This window comes from Siphateles boraxobius, unplaced genomic scaffold (assembly GCF_051911475.1).
Source record: "Siphateles boraxobius isolate OS27281-9 unplaced genomic scaffold, OSU_SipBor_1 13, whole genome shotgun sequence".
NCBI classification, from domain to species: Eukaryota; Metazoa; Chordata; class Actinopteri; order Cypriniformes; family Leuciscidae; genus Siphateles; species Siphateles boraxobius.
The window spans coordinates 11,065,864-11,086,824 of NW_027508733.1; the positions used below are offsets into that span (position 1 = coordinate 11,065,864).

General features: G+C 37.8%; 1 protein-coding gene across 2 annotated transcripts; it reads left to right on the forward strand.

Annotated features, from left to right (window-relative positions):
- Positions 1 to 5,138: 5,138 nt before the first annotated feature.
- Positions 5,139 to 11,673, forward strand: LOC143735568 (uncharacterized). Of its 2 annotated transcripts, XR_013203229.1 has the most exons (7): positions 5,139 to 5,264; positions 5,581 to 5,684; positions 5,777 to 5,822; positions 6,019 to 6,088; positions 6,213 to 6,409; positions 6,504 to 6,663; positions 6,964 to 11,673. XR_013203229.1 is itself a non-coding variant. In XM_077225740.1 (5 exons), the coding sequence occupies exons 1-5, from the start codon at positions 6,007 to 6,009 to the stop codon at positions 7,075 to 7,077; spliced, it is 519 nt and encodes a 172-aa protein (XP_077081855.1). In that variant the 5' UTR covers positions 5,973 to 6,006; the 3' UTR covers positions 7,078 to 7,114. The 2 variants fall into 2 exon arrangements, 1 of the variants encoding a protein (XP_077081855.1); XM_077225740.1 differs by lacking the exons at positions 5,139 to 5,264; positions 5,581 to 5,684; positions 5,777 to 5,822 and having other exon boundaries at positions 5,973 to 6,088; positions 6,213 to 6,336; positions 6,391 to 6,409; positions 6,944 to 7,114.
- The last annotated feature ends 9,288 nt before the right edge of the window (positions 11,674 to 20,961 follow it).

Below are 20,961 nucleotides of genomic sequence, written 5' to 3' on the forward strand. Positions count from 1 at the left end.
CTCTCCATGTTTTATTACATTTATTATGTCGAGCCGCGACTCCTGGAGGAATACAAACGTTATACATATTTTAACAAGTTCAGCAGTGCGCCACAAAAAGCTTTACATTAATAAAACATTATTTATTAATGTTTACGTTACTATTAAGCTTATTCTTCTCTAAAACTTTTTGCTAAACTTATTGTATTTGTCAAGATTTTCTAGAGCAAACCACACAGCAAAATCCCCAGTGTTAAATTAACACTGAGAGTGTTGAATTATATAAACTCTGAGCAGAGTGTTAAATGAACACTGAAGCAGTGTTAAAGTTAAAGGTTGTATCGGTGATTTCTGGCCCAAAAATAAATGTCTAATCTTTCCTAACGATCCGCTAGCTGCCCGCCCCATAAGCATGCAGTCCAAAAACCGCGTCTCTGTAGGCAGCCTAGGCTCTGAGATCTGCACACAAAAACAAATGGGACAACCACCACTCAAAACCAAAATAAACAGTGTTCCAACCAATCACTGACAGGGGCGGGTGTTGTTTCTGATTTCGCGTCCAGCCGTGCACGAGCGCAAAACCTCACAACACCCGCCCCTGTCAGTGATTGGTTGGAACACTGTTTATTTTGGTTTTGAGTGGTGGTTGTCCCATTTGTTTTTGTGTGCAGATCTCAGAGCCTACGCTGCCTACAGAGACGCGGTTTTTGGACGGCATGCTTATGGGGCGGGCAGCAGCTAGCGGATCGTTAGGAAAGATTAGACATTTATTTTTGGGCCTGAAATCACTGATCCAACCTTTAATGAGATAATTAAGTGAATAATTGAGCGATGATTGAGCATTATTGAAGACACCTGATGTTAACAAGCAGAATCTCTGAAGGAGAAAACCGTAATTTTTAAGTCACCGTTATGGTGATCAGTGTTTGGTTTAGTTGGGCTCTTGACCCTTAAATCATTAACTTTAGATTTTGTTTGGCTGCTGTATGTGAGTTATAACAGCCAGATGAACAAATAGAAAAGATGATCTGATGGTGTTGGTTGTGTTTTAACATAATCATTAATTGACCTGAATCGCTGAATTCATCAAGAGCATAAATTCTGAGTTAAATTTACCTTATGGATTTGTAAAACATTTTAGAACATACAATTTTTAGCCTTTTCAATGAAATCCAAGCGATCAAATAAAAAAAAAATCCAAAAAATATTTTATGTAGGCACACACAGACATCAGGAATTAGCGTATAAATCTCAGCAATGGTGACAAACAGATCACCTTTGAACATGAGCTCATTATTTATTCATGCAGCAAAGCATGATGGGAGCCATGAATGAGTTTTGATTGGTGGCACCCAGAATGCACTGCAACATGCTTTATAATTGTCACCATTGTTGAGATTCACAGGCTAATTATTGATATCTGTGTGTCTTAAAAAATGTAAAAAATTGTATAAGAGAAACTATTAAGAAATTATTTTTATTACATTGTAAACGTTAAAAATATTATGCTGTACAAGGTCACTGTTGCTATAATTAATAAAGTAAACCTGACTCTATATTAAATTAGGCTCTATATGAGTTCAGTGATTCAGGTCAAATGATTGTGAAATAATGATTATGTTTAAACACAACCATCACCATCAGATCACCTTTTCTATTTGTTCATCGGGCTGTTATAACTCAATGTACAGCAGCCGAACAAAATCTAAAGTTAATGATTTAAGGGTCAAGAGCCCAACTAAACCAAACACTGATTTTACTGATGTGACTTAAAATTACGTTTTTCTCCTTCAGAGATGCTGCTTGTTAACATCAGGTGTCTTCAATAATGCTCAATCGTCACTCAATTATTCACTTAATTATCTCATTAACTTTAACACTGCTTCAGTGTTCATTTAACACTCTGCTCAGAGTTTATATAATTCACACTCTCAGTGTTAATTTAACACTGGGGATTTTGTTGTGCATCAGGTGTCTTCAATAATGCTCAATCATCACTCAATTATTCATTTAATTATCTCATTAACTTTAACACTGCTTCAGTGTTCATTTAACACTCTGCTCAGAGTTTATATAATTCATACGTTTCAGTGTTAATTTAACACTGGGGGATTTTGCTGTGTAGCCAACACTGATAAGCAGATGAACCGATAATCAGTAAATTGCCAATAAATGCAATACTCTTTTTTTAAATAAATAAAAAACTTTTTTTTTTTAAATAAGGCAAATGCTTTAGTTTCATTATTTTATTTAGGCTATAGTTATTATAAGATCGTAGTAATAACATATAGCCTAGTCATTATATAATAATAATTATATCATTATTATTTAATCTGCCAGTGAGTGTTATGTGTTAGTACGTGTTAGTGTAGATTTATTTATTTATAATATTCAAAACACTGTAAATATGTTCATAATCTGGAAATGTCTATTCTGACTAAACCCAACTGTGATACTTTTATTCTCATAAATTTATATTTTTATTCTTTATTCTTATAATTTGTAGTATTATGTTTCATGTTTCATGTTGTATTTGTATATGTCCACTGGAAGCCTAAGCACCAAAACAAATTCCTTGTGTGTGCAAGCACACTTGGCAATAAAGCTATTTCTGATTCTGATTCAAAGTTGCTCTCTCACAAAAGAAAAAAAAAAGATATATATATATATATATATATATATATTTATATATATATATTAATTTTTGATGGGGAACCATTGACAGTTTCCTCCGCTTCCACGTTACACACTGCGGTCACGCCATCTGTGCTTCAGCAGCCAGGCCATCTACGCTTAAAAATATATTGCGCGTCTACACAAGTTTGCGTGGTAGGCTGAAGGTGTATGCGCTTGGTGTCGGCAGACTTTAAAAAAAATATTAATAATAAAATAAATAAAATCAAATTGTTTTTAGCAAACTCCACTAGATTCTTGTTCTACATCTCACAGACTATGACTGTGGTGATTTTCATGTTGATCTACTGTTTTATTATTTAATAATTGTCTGTCAAAGTCCTATACTGTATACCTTGTTATACAGCAATATTTAATAAATTCATAACATTTTTAAATCAAATTGTTTTCTGCAAATTCCACCAGAGTATTGTTCTACATCCAACTGACTACCACTGTGGTGATTTTCATGTTGCTTTACTGTTTTATTCTTTAATAATTGCCTGCCAAAGTCCTATACTGTATACCTGGCTATATGGGCATAATTGATAAATTCATAAAAAAATGTAATCAAATTGTTTTCTGCAAACTCCACCAGATTATTGTTCTACATCTCACTGACTACCACTGTGGTGATTTTCATGTTGCTTTACTGTTTTATTCTTTAATAATTGCCTGCCAAAGTCCTATACTGTATACCTGGCTATATGGGCATATTTGATAAATTCATAAAAAAATAAAATAAAATTTCTTTCTGCAAACTCCACCAGATTATTGTTCTACATCGCACTGACTACCACTGTGGTGATTTTTATGTTGCTCTACTGTTTTATTCTTTAATAATTGCCTGCCAAAGTCCAATACTGTATACCTGGCTATATGGGCATATTTGATAAATTCATAAAAAAAAAAAAAAAAAAAAATTTCTTTCTGACAACTCCACCAGATTATTGTTCTACATCGCACTGACTACCACTGTGGTGATTTTTATGTTGTTCTACTGTTTTATTCTTTAATAATTGCCTGCCAAAGTCCTATACTGTATACCTGGTTATATGGGCATATTTGATAAATTCATAAAAAAATAAAATAAAATTGTTTTCTGCAAACTCCACCAGATTATTGTTCTACATCGCACTGACTACCACTGTGGTGATTTTTATGTTGTTCTCCTGTTTTATTCTTTAATAATTGCCTGCCAAAGTCCTATACTGTATACCTGGCTATATGGGCATAATTGATAAATTCATAAAAAAAATTAATCAAATTGTTTTCTGCAAACCTCACCAAATTGTTGTTCTTCATCTCACTGACTACCACTGTCATGATTTTCATATTGCTTTACTGTTTTATTCTTTAATAATTGCCTGCATAATAAAAGTCATGACCAATACTGTTTGTATACATATACTGTATATTGCAAAAGATATAAAGAAAACAATTTACCAGCCAGCATTTATGTGAACCAAAACTTAACTTAATTTATTCTTTGTAAGGTATGGAAAAGGGGAATCAATGGACTCCATGACTAACACTAACTAATACATGAACATGTATTCTGCAGCATACAGTACTCCAAAGTACCTGTGAACATTTATGTAAGATCACACATAATTAGTGCAGATTTCACAGTTCCACTCTTCTGCGGTGGTGTCCAACGCTTTGTTTGATATATGAATTGATCAAATATGCCCATTAAGCCAGGTATAGAGTAAAGGACTTTGGCAGGCAATTATTAAAGAATAAAACAGTAAAGCAACATGAAAATCACCACAGTGGTAGTCTGTGAGACGTAGAACAATAATCTGGTAGAGTTTGCAAAAAACGATTTGATTTTTTTTTTTTTTATGAATTAATCAATTATGCCTATATAGCCAGGCATACAGTATAGGACTTTGGCAGGCAATTATTACAAAATAAAACAGTAAAGCAACATGAAAATCACCACAGTGGTAGTCTGTGAGACGTAGAACAATAATCTGGTAGAGTTTGCAAAAAACAATTTGATTTTTTTTTTTTATGAATTAATCAATTATGCCTATATAGCCAGGCATACAGTATAGGACTTTGGCAGGCAATTATTACAAAATAAAACAGTAAAGCAACATGAAAATCACCACAGTGGTAGTCTGTGAGACGCAGAACAATAATCTGGTGGAGTTTGCAGAAAACAATTTGATTTAAAAATGTTATGAATTTATTAAATATTGCTGTATAACAAGGTATACAGTATAGGACTTTGACAGACAATTATCAAATAATAAAACAGTAGATCAACATGAAAATCACCACAGTCGTAGTCTGTGAGATGTAGAACAAAAATCTGGTGGAGTTTGCTAAAAACAATTTGATTTGATTTATTTTATTATTAATATTTTATTAAAAGTCTGCCGACACCAAGAACATACACCTTCAGCCTACCACGCAACCTCGTGTAGACGCGCAATATATTTTTAAGCGTAGATGGCGTGACAGCGCTTTTCTGAAGCACAGATGGGGGCCTAAGCACATGCGAGTCACTTCCGGATCGTTTCTGTGTTGAAAACATTGAGCAGGATTAAAAACAAATAAACTGTCATCTGTGTTCAGTTCTACGTCCTAATACCTTGCAGGTAAACCAAATTTTATACATTATACTCACCCAATCATGATCTATTGAAGTTTTTAGCGGATGAATATCTGTCTAATGTCAAACGTCACGGTCAAACCAACTTTATATCGGTGTACGTGCTGGTCATATAATTAGAATATCATCAAAAAGTTGATTTATATCAGTAATTGATTTATATCAGTGGAATTTACTGCTGTAGTCTCTTACTGTGGTAATTTATTTCATTATCCCGGTAAATAGAATAGCTTATTTATCATTAGACAGGGTCCCGTAAATGAATGATTAACCAAAGTATCTTGGTAATTTGTATCATCTAGATTTGTCCAATGGACCACCATGCCACTTACACGGAAATCATCTGCACGACCAACACACCCTCCACCTCCTATCTGCATCTTTCCGCAGACAAACACTATGAACAGTAAGTTAACAATTGTTGCATAAGCTTTGTCAAGTTGTACGGATCTAAATTAAAATACACCTTATGTTGACATTTTTTATTTATTTACACAGACCTTGATCCAGTTAGTCCTATTCAGCCTGAGATGTCTGACTGATGGTATGGTTATATTTTTATTGTTGGTTTAATGACTTTGAAAATTAACTTGTTTATTTGTAAGTGTTACAGTTATCAACATGGTGACACAAGAAATGTAGCCTGGTGATTTGAACTTTGGTAGTTCTTGTTTTATAACATGCTGAACCTAAGTGTTGAGTTTAATCGCTTGCATTTTGTATTGCATATGTGCACACAGAAACTGCCATCTGCTCCTCAAGTGTGTCAGACTATCTCCGCCTTAACCCAAACGGTTACATTAATACAAGGTATGTTAATTTTTATTGTGGGTAAATTTCAGTCATGTAATAACTGCAATGTGTTATCTTTGCACTTTGTACGTTTCTGACCTTCATTTTAATGTCTTTGAAACATTTTGTGTTTCTGAAACAGAGACACTTAAGGCATTGTTGACCCGCCAGGATGTGATGGCAAAAAACATCCAGGAGATCCTCCTCCGGTTAAACCAGACTGGAGGGGCCAGCCAGGGTCCGGAGACCCCAATAGAAATCGATGTGGCCCATTCTTAGGAAGAACTCGCTGTCTTGGAGGCAAAACTGAAAGAGCTTCCGGACTACAAGAAGAGATTGGTGGGTAATGGTTTAAAAGTAAAGCTATGTTTTATGTAGAGCTGAATGTTTACCGCATTACTGATTTTTAATTTTCTGTATTACCTCTGTGTAGACACACCATCTCAGTCTGATTGGTGGAGCCAACCCGGGAGAAGTTACAAGGCGTATCATGAGGGCTGTAGCTTCTAGCAGTGTCTGGAAGAACTACAGCCTTCATGGGAAGAAGGGGAAAAAAACGTTGCTGCATACAGCAGTGTACCAGGTTATCAAACGTGAGTTTAATGTAAGTGTTACTTTTGGTAATAATTGTGTGGATGTTCCACAGCACAAAAAATGCATTTATGCTTGTCTAAACAGTTTCTGCTTTACAATTGGTTCATGTTTCAAAATATAGCTTGCTGTTTTCATATCTAAAAGACAATATCAATATTAAATGCCCTTCTGCTTCATTTAATTTATATTTCAAATGAGTCCACCACTTGTTTTGTAAAACATATTGTAATTACACAAGAAATTTACAGAACATTTCTATTTTTTTATTCTACACAACATGGGCTATCATGCTGAGTCAGTCCAGACTACAGGACAAAGCTGTGGAGGAACTCGTCACAAATGTTTTAAAACATGTGCCAGCCCACAGTAAACTACAGGTACAAATATACACTTCTTGTGAGCATTTCACTTAAAAGACTGTGGCAATCGACTATTACTTGTAGGGATGGGCCGATACCACTTTATGGAATGAGTAGCAGTACTTAGTATTTCATTTTTTGTACTCGCCGATACACAGTGTACCGATACAAGTACTTTTAATAACTGTGCCAAATGTCACTCATCAAGCTAAAAGTTGATCTCCTTAGATGTTGATCAACCAATTTCAACCAATTCAAATCTAGGAAAGTAAATGCTCCAAAATTCAAAAGAACATAATTAATATTGCAGATCAAGAATGTGTAATTTATATATTTATTATAGTTTGTCTCCTTCCCTAACTAGAAAGACAGAAACACGTTTGTGAAAAGCCAATGTATGGGCTGTATGTTTGTTTGCATTTGTACTCTACATTGCAGACATTTTTTTTGTAAAATGAGAATGTCTGAAGTGAATTTATCCGAAGAGGGATAATGACTTTATCATAAAATATTCACTTAAGATCATGTTATTGTAATCAGTACACAATTTTAGCTGTTCTGTCACTGTTTTTGAACAAAATATACATAGGCTACATCGCATTTCATACCAAAGAGAAAGTAGACTGCCGTTCTCACTAACGCAAAAGTCTATGCATAGTGCTGGATACAGCTAAGTCCATATTGAAACAGTTACGTGAATCAGACTTACCTGTTTGTTGGTTTTGTTGTTCCAATCGTTAAATCGAAGCAGTACTTCTGTTTCCTATATATCTATATTCGTTGTACAGTAGGCTACTATTCCCCCTCTGGCACTTAAAGAAAACAACTATACGTTGCACAGCGCAACGCTCTTAAATGTGGTAGAAGTATCGTCTTGTAGTATTGGGCCTGTTTTCACAAGTACGAGTACTTAAGCCCAGCATCGGGCCCGATACTGGTATCGGCCAATCCCTAGTTACTTGGTATAGTTACTCTTACAAAATGGTTAACAACACTTACTTAACACTTACTACCACAATTATAGATGTTGCTGACAGTGGTGGCAGGTAAATGCTAGTATAAATGGATGTCAATAAATCCACTGCAGAATGAATATATATGAATATATGAAAAAGTCATCAAATGACCAATCAGCGACCAATAACGCTGTCACAACGTACTGGCTACGTCACAGCAACGTCATCCAAAAGACGAATTGGCGACCAAAATTAAATAACGTTCAACTTACGTACTGACGACGTTGTCACGACGACGGTTGGCGAAGTTGTAGCGACCTCTTTTGGTGTTTCACTTTGACGGTTGTGGCGACATCATATACTAACGTAAGCGCGACTAAAAATGACCAGGACGTGACGTCGTCACAACGTCATATTGTTTGCTGGGGACAACATTGAACATTTACAAACATTAAGAATAATTTCTCAGCTCTGTAGGTCCATGCCATGCAAGTGATGGTGTCCAGAACTATTAAACTCCAAGGGATGACATAAGTAAATTAGATTTTTAGTTTTCCTTTAGACTAACAACTAGTTTATTCATCACTAATTTACACAAAACGTACTAGGTGTGCAGCATTTGAACTCAAAGCCACACTCCAAACAAGTGGAGATTGAGTACATCCTCCAGAAGAGCTGTTTGTAGTGAGACTTATTTTTCCAGCATGCAACAGGTGAAGAAAAAAAAAAATGAACATAACATTTAACATTATCAATGATGTTCTTATGCATTTTATTTTTTAATGTCAATATTTACTTTCTAGCCATAAGAAGTGTGCCTGATTCTTGAAATTGTCATCCTCAACTATGTCCCTGAACCTTGAGCAAGGCAATGACATAGGCAGCATCTCCTTCGTGAAGAACAACTTCAAGAAGTATGTTCTTCAGCAACGCTCCTGATAACTGAAAAGATAGCAACAGTTAGCACAGGCCGTTAAAAATGTTAAAAAGCACATAATATAAGGGAGTTTCAGGGAGTGCAGAACATTCTTCTTCTTCTGAAAGAGGATTAGAATAAAAGAAAAGTGAATTTTTAATTTTAATTAATTTTAACGAATGTTTCAATTACATTACATTGTGGATTACGCATAAAAAAGCATAACTACAATGAAAACAAGTTTTAAAAGAATTGCATGCATTAGGAGTTGTATTCTAATATCAAATCCATTTACAAAACGTTTAAGACATTTACAATTTGAAAATCAATGCAGTCCTAAAACGTACAAAAATTGCACTGCCACAATACCTTATTATGGTCTTCAGAATCCATAATCTGGAGAGCAAATGGAATGCAGAAAAGATCTTGTCATGCACGTTATCTGTTTTGTAATTTGTGTGCTATTAAAAAAACGACAGCAATTTATTTGGATACACTTTACCCTTATTCTTTTTTAATACATCAATACTAAAAACAGTGTACAAACGCCATTATGAAATGGTCTTTTTCAGAACTTATAATGCTTTTTACAAAACTAAAAACTGTACAACAAGCTTACCCCTTCATCTCAACGGCACGCTGACATAACTCACCCATTTGCAGCTGGCTCCGACCTCCGTTTATTCTTAAGTACTGTATAAGGGGGCTTTCACACTAGCACTTTTGGTGCGCACCCGGGTTCGATCAGAACCTGGGTGAAACCGTCAAATTTCGGTTCGTTTGGATGATGTGAACGCTGTCTTCCGAACTCGGGTGCGCACCCGCGAACCGTACTTGAGTCCGTTTAAAAAGGTGGTCTGGGGTACGGTTCATGTGAACTGGGGTACGGTTCGCTGCTGATATGAACGCAATCGGACCAAACCGCGGAAGTGAACCGCTATTGATATAATGTATAATGAAAGCGGGATTGACGCACTGCAAGCAGAGAGATGATTTATGCTTGCCTCTGTAGGATTACAAATTTATTTAAATGTTTAATTTAGATTGCCAATACAATAGTATTTTATATTGAGAAAGTTTAGAAATGATGAGACCAGGAAATCTCTGCAAACGGTAGGGGTTCTCAGCGGGATATTCCTGACTGTCCCATCTCAGTACGAGAAGGCTAGGCTTTTCCTGTTCTCGTTGTTTACCGGGGGAAGAGTCATGCTGAGCAAGTTTGAACACCTGTTATTTTATTACTGAGACCATTTGTCTCATCTCAGTACGAGAAGTCTATGCCTTTTCCTGTTCTCGTTGTCTCAGCTCATTTACATCACAATGTAATCCCTCCCCCTTGAAATGTATATATGAACTCAATGTATACTGCCTTAGTTAGACTTCACTTGACTTGGGTCCGGAGCAGACTACAGCAAATAAAGAATCCTGCTTAAATAAGTCTCCTGGTTTTCGCTTCTGAGTTTTTCTACACTGAAGAAGGAAGAAGTTCACAACAGATGGTGCCTGTGACCCGGATGGAGAAACTGAAACTCAACAAAGAATGAACTTTTGAAACTTCAAAGCTCAAAGATCTCAACAAAGATCTGACTTTCCAGTTCCAGACTGAATCTTTTGAATCCAGAAAGATCTCAACAAAGCTGCCTGAGTTCGCGAACTGAATCTCAACAAAGATCTCAACAAAGCTGACTGTGTTCCAGAACTGAATCTCAACAAAGCTAACTGAGTTCCAGAACCAAGCTCAACAAAGATCTCTGACTGAGTTTCCAGACGGAATTTTTTCCATACAACAATAATTTGGTGAGTTTCACTCCATTCAAAGAACCGTTGAAAAACCAGTAAAAATTATCCTCTGTGCCGTCAGAGAAAGAGTTATCAGACAGCTGTAGTGTTTGATTACCTAAAGTTATCCTTTAAAAGTTGTCTTTTAAAGATGAAAATATATCCTCTGTTCAGGCAGGGACGTTTTTAACATCACATGTTAAAAAGATATCCTCTGTGTCAGGCAGGGAAGATTAGTATTATTTTGCTAATTATTTGTTTTGTTGTTTGTTACCTTGTGGTGTTACCCTCTAAAAAAATTCTTTTAGAGAAGAGAGTTTGATCCTCTGAATAGTCAGGGAAGTTGTTGGTATCCTCTGTGCAGACAGGGAAGATTTTAGCATTCAAGTTAAAATATTGTTAGCCTCTGTGCAAGCAGAGAAGAGGTAGTCTTACAGGCTATTTATTTTGGTTACCCTTTTAAAAGTTTTTCTTTTAGAGAGGAAAGTTTGATCCTCTGTTTCAGGCAGGGAAGAGTTAGCAATACATGCTAGTAATTTTGTTTTATCCTCTAAAAAGTTAGGAAGGTGAAAGATCCTTTCCGTTTCTTTCAGGGAAGATTAGCGTAACGTGCTAATATTTTGTGTTTCATCCTCTGTTTCTGGCAGGGAAGTTAAATGTGATGTGTTGGTAACAAGGAAGTTTAACAATAGTTGATTTGTGTTAACAAGCGTACCCTCTGTAATCAGAGAAGTTTAGTGTTTGTTTGTGTGGTAACAAAGAAATCCACAAAATGATTAAGAAAAGTGCTAGACTAATCTCCACAACTAAACAAGGTGGTCTTGCTAATCCTTTGTGGTCAGATAGCGAATTTAAAACACTGTTAGGAGAACAGATGGATCTAATAGTCACTGAAAAAGTTAGACAAGAACTAACACAGAAATATGAGATTCATCCAGATAAGATTTGGTCTATTGAAGAATGCAAGAAGGTGTTAGGTGCATGTATCAGAAAGAAAAACATGAAAGGCATAATCTGTTGCCATAGGGAATTTAGCTTATCCATTGCACAAGAACAATCTAGGTGTATAGCTAAATTAAAAGAACAGAACAAACAAATGCACACTAAGGTGGGCCATAACAAGGCCTCAACCAAATGTGACTCAGAAGACCAACCGTCAGATGAAACTTATCCTGACTTACAAGCATTTTTTGAAACAGATGTAGACATCCCATCAGTAACTGATAAGCCTGTAGATTCAGTAAAGGTTTGTGTTGCAAGAAGATCTCAGGGAATTGAGGGAACTGAAAGTGTTCCTCCCAACTGTTCTGTTGTCCAAAACCAAACTGTTGCCCAAAACCAAACTGTTGCCAAAGCACTCGGACCTAGAGACATAGAAAGACTATCCCAAAGCTTACCTTCAGTACGCACTGATGTTTCTGAATTTAGAAGGGCATTGATCAGTAAAATGCGTCTTTACGACATGTCGTTGGCAGAAGTCACACAGCTGATGTCACAAATTCTAACTGAATCTGAATTCAACAGTTTTGAGTCTGCTGTTACTTCTGAACTACAACATGCCAGAAAAGATGAATTGAGAGAGGGAGTTCTGAAAGCGTTGAAGAACATTGTTGGACCTAAAATTGACTGGTCGAAGATCACTAGTTGTTTACAGAAGAAGGGTGAAACTGTTAGTGAGTACACTCAAAGATTTTGCCAGTCAGCAGCAGCATACAGTGGTATAGCTGACACTTCAGAGAAGGTGCTAGAAGATAATGGTCCCCTAGTTCGCACATGGTTTGATGGTCTGTTGTCAGAACATAGAAAAGCATTGCCTTTCTTAGACTTAACATGGTCCACTAGAACCATACAAAACAACTTAGACAGTTTGGCTGCATGGGAAAGAGACTCTGATGTCAAGGAAAGAGTAAAAATTGCAACAGCATCCTTTAAGGTCAACACAGAGAATCAACAGAAACGCAAATGTCCTAAGAGAGAGGGCAGTAGTTGTTATTATTGTGGTAAACATGGACATTGGGGAAAAGAGTGTAGGAAAAACAAAAAGAACTTTAAACAAGTTAACAATGTTACTCAGCTCCTACTCAGTCTGCTGGCTGCTCTGAAGCAGCCCCTCCCCTCGTCATTAAGCTCGTTGGGCAGCTGTTTTAGTTGTTAACCAGTTGGGCTGTGAGTGCTTTATTTCCCCACTAACTTGCAACAGAGATAAAATACTTCTTTTTTTGTTTAATAGAACAAAAGGAAAGTGACTATCTCAGTTTTTTCCTTTGGGGGACACTGGTTAAAGTAGACTCACAGCCCTTAAATGTTATTTTACAGCACAGGCCTTTCATCATTAATAGTGTTAGGTCAGACTGTAAACGTAAAAAAAGCCCTCATGCAGTGTCCAAATTATGCCAAATATTGTCTTACAGCGTGCACCTGTCACAAATCCGTCCTCATGTATGATGTCTGCTATGACTGAAGTTTTGTTAGAGGATGAAGGAGAAATTACTCACGATTGTGTTACGCTTACATATACACCTATGAGTGAAGTAAAAGAAAAAGGTAACAGACGAGCAGGTTATGCAGTAACGTCCACCACGGAAGTGTTAGCTTCAGGACGTCTTCCAGATCATTTTTCAGCTCAAGCTGCAGAACTAGTAGCCCTAACAAGAGCATGCACGCTAGCTTCAGGATCAGTTGCTAATATCTACACAGATTCCAGATATGCTTTTGGGGTAATTCATGATTTTGGTGTCATTTGGCAAACCAGACAGTTTCTAACTTCTGCTGGATCCCCCATTAAGCATGCTGAATTAGTGAAAGATCTAATGTTTTCCATGAAACTTCCAAAGAAATTAGCAGTGATCAAAGTGAAAGCACATCTCACAACTAATACTACAGAAGCTAAAGGTAATGCTCTTGCTGATATGGCAGCTAAACAGTCTTGTTTCTATGCAACTGTACAAGTGTGTTCAGGTAGTGCAGCACAGAAGAAAATGTTGCCTCCTGAATCAATAATTGATCTGTACAAAGACGTTTCCTCCATTAGAACCAAAGTGACATGGGCCACATCAAGTGATGTTGATTACAGCAGCTGCAGTATTGTGTCAGGGAAGGAAAACCTAGACTCATGTGTCACACTGTAAGGTTGTTCCTGCACCAACAGGGATAGGTTAGGACACAGAACCAGTGAGGAGCCCCGGGAAGAACCAAATGCAATAGGCTTCGGGGGTTAACCCTGGGGTGAAGACTTCCCTCCTAGGCCCTATCCTAGTCCATCCTTACCTCACTGTTCTTTAGGTGTCAAAGGAATTAAGAAATAGGGAGAGATGGAACGACAATAGCAGACCCAGAAAAAGTTTACAACCCTAGTGTTTGAACAAATACTGCTCTACTGCTTAGCAGACTCGGAAAAGTTTACAACCCTAGTGTTTGAACAAATACTGCTCTCCTGTCTTTTGTTTTCTTTCTTACTCTGTGCAGATACCACTGATGACTTCCCGAGACCCATACGCACTGACCTCGTCATCTGCGTATGAAGCCACAAGAAAACCTCAAGAAACAACTTGACCCTCTTCCGAGCCAACTATCACAAAAGGATAAAGAAAAGAAAAAGAAAAAAAATACACAACGCAGAGACTCACATACGAAACCTTCAGTCATCCATCAACATGATCAAGATTGTCGTACCAGTAACATCACAGACACTCTCGCTTCGCACAAGATAATGATCTTACAGAACAGAGTGGCCTTAGATTACATTCTAGCAACGGAAGGAGCCTGCACCATCATCGGACCTGAGTGCTGCACCAGGTTTTAATGGATCCAACAGAGAACTTGAACAAAATCCAACAAGACATTCTTGATCTTTCAGCAAAATTACACCAGATGACTGAAGTAAATTTTTCATGGTTCGGAAACTTGATTGGGAAACCCTGGCTGTGGATAAAGGAAATAGCAATTCTGCTGTTATTTCTTCTAATAGCGTACTATCTATGCGTCCACAGTATCAAGTGTTTCATTCAACAAATGACTCACGCCCCTCACAAAGAAATGACAGTCCCAAACAGAAAAGACTATTACCCTTAAGAACTTAACGGACCCTAAATTTGCATGTTTGTTTCTGTGTCAGCATGCAATTGCAGAAACAGCAACACAGAAGCATGAGCCTGTAATGATCACAAGTTACAAGAATTTAACTTTTAAGTGTCTAAATTTGTATTTTGTGAGAGTTATTTAGAACTCTCAAAGGGGGAAATGTAGGATTACAAATTTATTTAAATGTTTAATTTAGATTGCCAATACAATAGTATTTTATATTGAGAAAGTTTAGAAATGATGAGACCAGGAAATCTCTGCAAACGGTAGGGGTTCTCAGCAGGATATTCCTGACTGTCCCATCTCAGTACGAGAAGGCTAGGCTTTTCCTGTTCTCGTTGTTTACCGGGGGAAGAGTCATGCTGAGCAAGTTTGAACACCTGTTATTTTATTACTGAGACCATTTGTCTCATCTCAGTACGAGAAGTCTATGCCTTTTCCTGTTCTCGTTGTCTCAGCTCATTTACATCACAATGTAATCCCTCCCCCTTGAAATGTATATATGAACTCAATGTATACTGCCTTAGTTAGACTTCACTTGACTTGGGTCCGGAGCAGACTACAGCAAATAAAGAATCCTGCTTAAATAAGTCTCCTGGTTTCGCTTCTGAGTTTTTCTACACTGAAGAAGGAAGAAGTTCACAACACCTCCACAAAAATTGTCTTCGGCCGACAGCCGTCTTTGAAACGATTTTAGTACTTTTGCGGCAGACAGACGCAAGTGTGTTTCTGTATCTTTTCTTTGAAAACAAAACCAAAGGTTAAAAAAAGAAGAACAAATGTGAAGAGAGCTATTCTATCCATTTTGACGGCTTTTCATTCATAGCGGCGCCGATTACCAAACAACATGATTACGTGCCACTGCAGCTTGATGACACAAGCGTACCACGGTTCGGATACAAATAATATAATGTGAACACAGTCCATCGGGGGCAGGGGGAGTGGGGAGCAGTCGAACTCGGGTTCGGAACAGGCAATCGAACCAAGTGTGAAAGTGCCCTTAAACGGACTCGAGTACGGTTCACGGGTGCGCACCCGAGTTCGGAAGACAGCGTTCACATCATCCAAACGAACCGAACTCTGACGCCATTCGAACCCGGGTGCGGGGGGCTAGTGTGAAAGGGGACTAGTGTGAAAGCCCCCTAAAAAAGGTGGTCTGGGGTACGGTTCATGTGAACTCCAAGGCGGTTCGCTGCTGATATGAACGCAATCGAACCAAACCGAGGAAGTGAACCGCTATAGGGCTTGGGCGTCGTGACGTCATTTTGATGGCCTCCTTCACTGCTACTCGGACTACTGCGCACTGTTTATAGACGTACTCCCTCTCAGTTTTGCATAACAGACATCCTCGGCTACCTTGTTTATGGTGTGAGCGCATACACTTTAGAACAGTTCCGAAGCTACAAGTCATTGGAGTCTCATGTGCAGTTCACAAATGGATGGGTTTAGGAGCTGCAGATCATAAAGCTAACTAAGTGAGTTGTGAAGCTAACGTTAGGTCTAACGTGACTTTGCTTACAGATTGGCGTGAAATCGTTCTCTCACAACAACCACGCTGTTATCTTAAAAAGGACAACATCACGCTAAGGTTGCCTTCAAGTAAGCAAAACGATGCTTTGAAAACATCTGTTTCGCTGGAAGCGCAAGGGGGTAGCAACAGGACAACAGTAAGTTACAGAGACTGACAGGTCCGATGGAAGGGACAACGTTAATATTATGAGAGAGTATTAAAATACGGGATATTTTACAGGAAAATACTAAAACGGGAAGACAGCGGGAAAAGAGCTCAAATACGCGAGAAACCCGGAAAAAACGGGAGGGTTGACAGCTACTAACTAGACTTTTGAAACACATGGTTAAAAGTACATGTGTGAATGGTCGTTAGCACTAATGGTTAACCAACACAATCTCATGAAAGTGCATATCTATACCACGAATGTTATTTCTCGTGCCAATTATACGCCAAAAACTAGCAGCTAGGTGGAGTGCAGTTTATTTTGTCCGGATTACTGTGTTCCCACTGTTTGCCGGCTTTATGATCTGCAGCTCCTGAACCCATCCATTTGTGAACTGCACATGAGACTCCAATTACTTGTAGCTTCGGAACTGTTCTGAAGTGTAGGCGCTCACACCACAAACAAGGTAGCAGAAGATGTCCGTTATGCAAAACTGCGGCAGCAAATCCTCGTCGGTGCTCCACTCTATGTTGGAAATTTCATATGGATCCAAACTGTTAATAGTGCCGATTTTGTCCACATACCGGTCCTTGGCTTCCCTATTTAACGTATCCCGGTAAATTACACATCCTTTTAGGGATTTAAAAAAAATTTCTTTCTCCCAACTCTGCTGCTTCTCGTTCGACTTGCTGTATGTTTACATTCACGAGGCCATCAAAATGGCCGCCACGTCCCAGAATGCAACGCGGCGCCCAAGCCCTATTGGGGATGTATAATGTAATTTACCAAAGACATTGCAATCGATCTCTGAGTGGCAGTGCTGAAGCATTGAGGCCACAGTGACACCTTGTGGTGTGACCAAACAATACGCAAGAGGTTTGTGGACGTGACTTTACAGGTCACGCAGGAAATAATTGGCTTAGAGATGGGCAATATGGCCAAAATCTTATAACACGGTTTATGTCCTTTAAAGGTGGGGTATGTGATTCTCTTTTTTGTCCATTTTTTCAAAATAACTTGAAATCCTATTCCTAACCCACTTACAGCCACTGAGTTAGAAGCACTGAAATGAAAATTAAGCAATTTAATCATCTGTGGAACGGGCAGGACTCGAAAAACTCCAGCCAATCATTTCCAAGACCACCTAGAATCATTGGACAGTAAGTTCGTCAATCAAACGGTACCATACTCCCTCCCACCAGCGCGCATGACCCCCTTCGTGCACATACTTAAAGCTCGTGACGCATGCGCATCTCGTTGTCAGTAAAGGCGGTTCCATGATTAGTAGTATTTATTACGTCATTACAATCTCTCGCGCTTTTGAGTTTTCGCTCGTGCATGATTGCGCGTCCATGTTCTTTGTTTGGGTGGAGTCAGAGCCAGCGTTGGAGGAAAGAAGGACCATTTGAATTGTATATTTTCAAAATCTGCCGGTCGTTTTCCAAATCATCACATACCCCACCTTTAATATGCCCTAACTGTATGTAGCTATATAGGTTTACCATACATAGGCCTACTCTTTATTCCAGACATGGCCATAAACATCAGCAGGTCTGGATTTCTAAAATGTCTGGGCACACATGAACAGAATCCGCAGATAACAGACACTTTGACACGGAAGCGCATCAAATTATCCACATTATGCCATGCCAGTTAAAGTCCTGTTGACTAAATTTAGTTAGAACAGGAAAAAAACACACTGGAGCTTAGGTGTCCCAGATTCCCCGAATTCACCAAAATGTTAACATTTTGTAAGTTGATATGTGTTTAATCAACTTCATGTATTCAAAACTAAAGTTAGCTTAGTTCATTTGTGTTAAAACTACATTAAACATGTTTGGTTACTGTAGTTACCAGTATGCTTGCAGGGATCCATTAGAAGAGTACATTTAGGGATTAAATTGTTATTTTAAGTGTTTTTCAGTAAAGGGAAAGATTTTGTTAGTTTATGTTATTGTTTAATGTCACACTCAGAAACATGGTGGGAGAAACAGGACTGGCTGAGCAAAATAACAAAACAAAATGTTTTGAAATGCTTCAGGAACAGTAGTAGATGGGATTTTTGAACGTTTACCTTTAACGCTCCACAGATCTCCACAACATCAGCCTCCTCCAGTGCCGGCCATGCAAGGCGCCATCCAGCTCGTCGGGAGCAGCTGGGGTTAGGTGTCTTGCTCATGGACACCTCGACACTTGATCAGGTGGAACCGGAGATGGAACCACCAACTAGGGCTGGGCGATGTATCGCATCACATTGTTATGCGCATCTCGTCAGTAAAGCCGGTTCCTTGATTAGTAGTAAATCACCATCACCTGCTTTCAGATGGAGCGGCATTTACTACACAGCACAAACTCCAGTGTTAAATTAACACTCAAGAGTGTTAAAGTTAATGAGATAATTAAGAGATTAATTTAGTGATGTTTGAGCATTATTGAAGACACCTGATGTTAACAAGCAGAATCACTGAAGGAGAAAATCTCAAATTGTAAGCCACCGTTATGGCGATAAGTGTTTGCTTTAGTTTTTTTTGTTCATTTGACTGTTATAAATAAAAGCAGACAAACAAAATCTAAAGTTAATAATATAAGTGTCAAGAGCCCAACTAAAGCAAACAATGATCGCCATAACGGTGGCTTACAATTTGAGTTTTTCTCCTTCAGTGATTCTGCTTGTTAACATCAGGTGTCTTCAATAATGCTCAATCATCACTCAATTAATCACTTAATTATCTCCTTAACTTTAGCACTCTTGAGTGTGGACTCATATACACTAATTTAACACTGGAGTTTTTGCTGTGTACAAAGAGCCGTAGTTAACTGACAAGCTGAGCCATATCGCATTAATTATCGCTGGTGATATGTCCGCGATATTGATGCGATATGGCTCAGCTTGTCAGTTAACTACGGCTCTTTGTAGTAAATGCCGCTCCATCTGAAAGCAGGTGAAGGCGATTTACTACTAATCAAGGAACCGGCTTTACTGACGAGATGCGCATAACAATATCGTGCGATATATCGCCCAGCCCTACCACCAGTGGCGTATCCAGGACATTTTTTGAGGGGTGGCCAAGATGGGACACAAAGCTAGTGTGTGGTGGGCCATGGCATAGCAAAGTTAATGCGTATATGTACGCAGCCGACCATGGTTCGAATCCCGGTCCTTTGCTGCATGTCACATCCTCTCTCTCTCCCATGATTTACTGTCTCATAACTGTCAAATAAAGGTGACTATCCTGTTAAAAACAGTCCTAACCACCTATCACAGTCCCCAAGTATCTCTGGTTATTTTAACATGTCTATTTTTAATCAGTAATTATGGTCAGGATAGGGTAAACATTTTCTAAGAGCTATTTTCTTGTAGTGGATTAACTTGTCTCTTCATAAGTTAGATTAGAGTAGCAAAATAAACTGCTCTTAACTCATCCTATATAGAATAACATGCATCAGTCATCAACTCATCATCTGTGTCACCTGTATTGTTACCTGAGTTTGCTTTACTAATTGAGGCACCATCTTGTGGTTACATAAAAACACAGAAATCCAACAGGACAAACCAAAATGCTTAAAAATAGGACCTTACCTGTAAAAGCAAAAGAAAAACTAAGCTTGTAAGAAAAAAAACATAAATATTTGTTGTTCTTTACATGCTTAGTACATGTTATTATTTAGCTTAGATATAATTTGTTAGAGATACTGGAATTTGAATTTCTTAATTTGTTCTTGGCCAGGTGTGTTTTTATTTAACCACAAGAGGGGACTTAAACTAGTAAAGCAAACATGGGTAACAGGTAACACAGAGGATGGCCTGATGACTGAATAATATCATTAGGATGCCTTGTGATGTATGAAAATGTGCAAAAAGTGGTTTTCAACTAAGACAGTATTCATATCCAAGGCCCCGATGAAGGTATAAATTTAAACATTGGCTTTGATTCAGCATACATTAATAAGTTAATTTAAGTGAAGATGAGCTAACTGATACAAACAAAAACAGCCCTTAAATAACAGAGTAAAAAAATAAGTCACAGCTTGTTCTTGTGTTATAACTTAAATCTAGACTGTCACACTATATTTCACACACGGGTTGGCCAAAAATATAACATTGATAATAATAAGAAATGTTTCCTGAGCAGCAAATCAGCATATTAAAATGAATTATCATCATGACTGGAGTAATGATGCCGAAAATTTAGCTTTGATCACATGAATAAATTACAGTTTACTATGGCATAGAAAACAGATAGCCTATGTTAAATTGTTAAATTGTAATATTACAGTTTTTACTAAGAGAAATAAAAATCTTACAGACCCCAAACTTTTGAACAGTAGGCTAGTACTATAATTTGGGTAGTTTTGTAAAAGTCACTGACTAATTAAAGGGGAGTTGAGAGCACAGATCACAAAATATTTCGGCCTAGTAGTCATGAAAACGTGTTCAGATTTAGCATATTAATGATGCATTCACCTCATAAATCATGACACACTGCTGTAAGTGCATACAAGTTCAAATGCATGCTTTTAAAATGAAAAA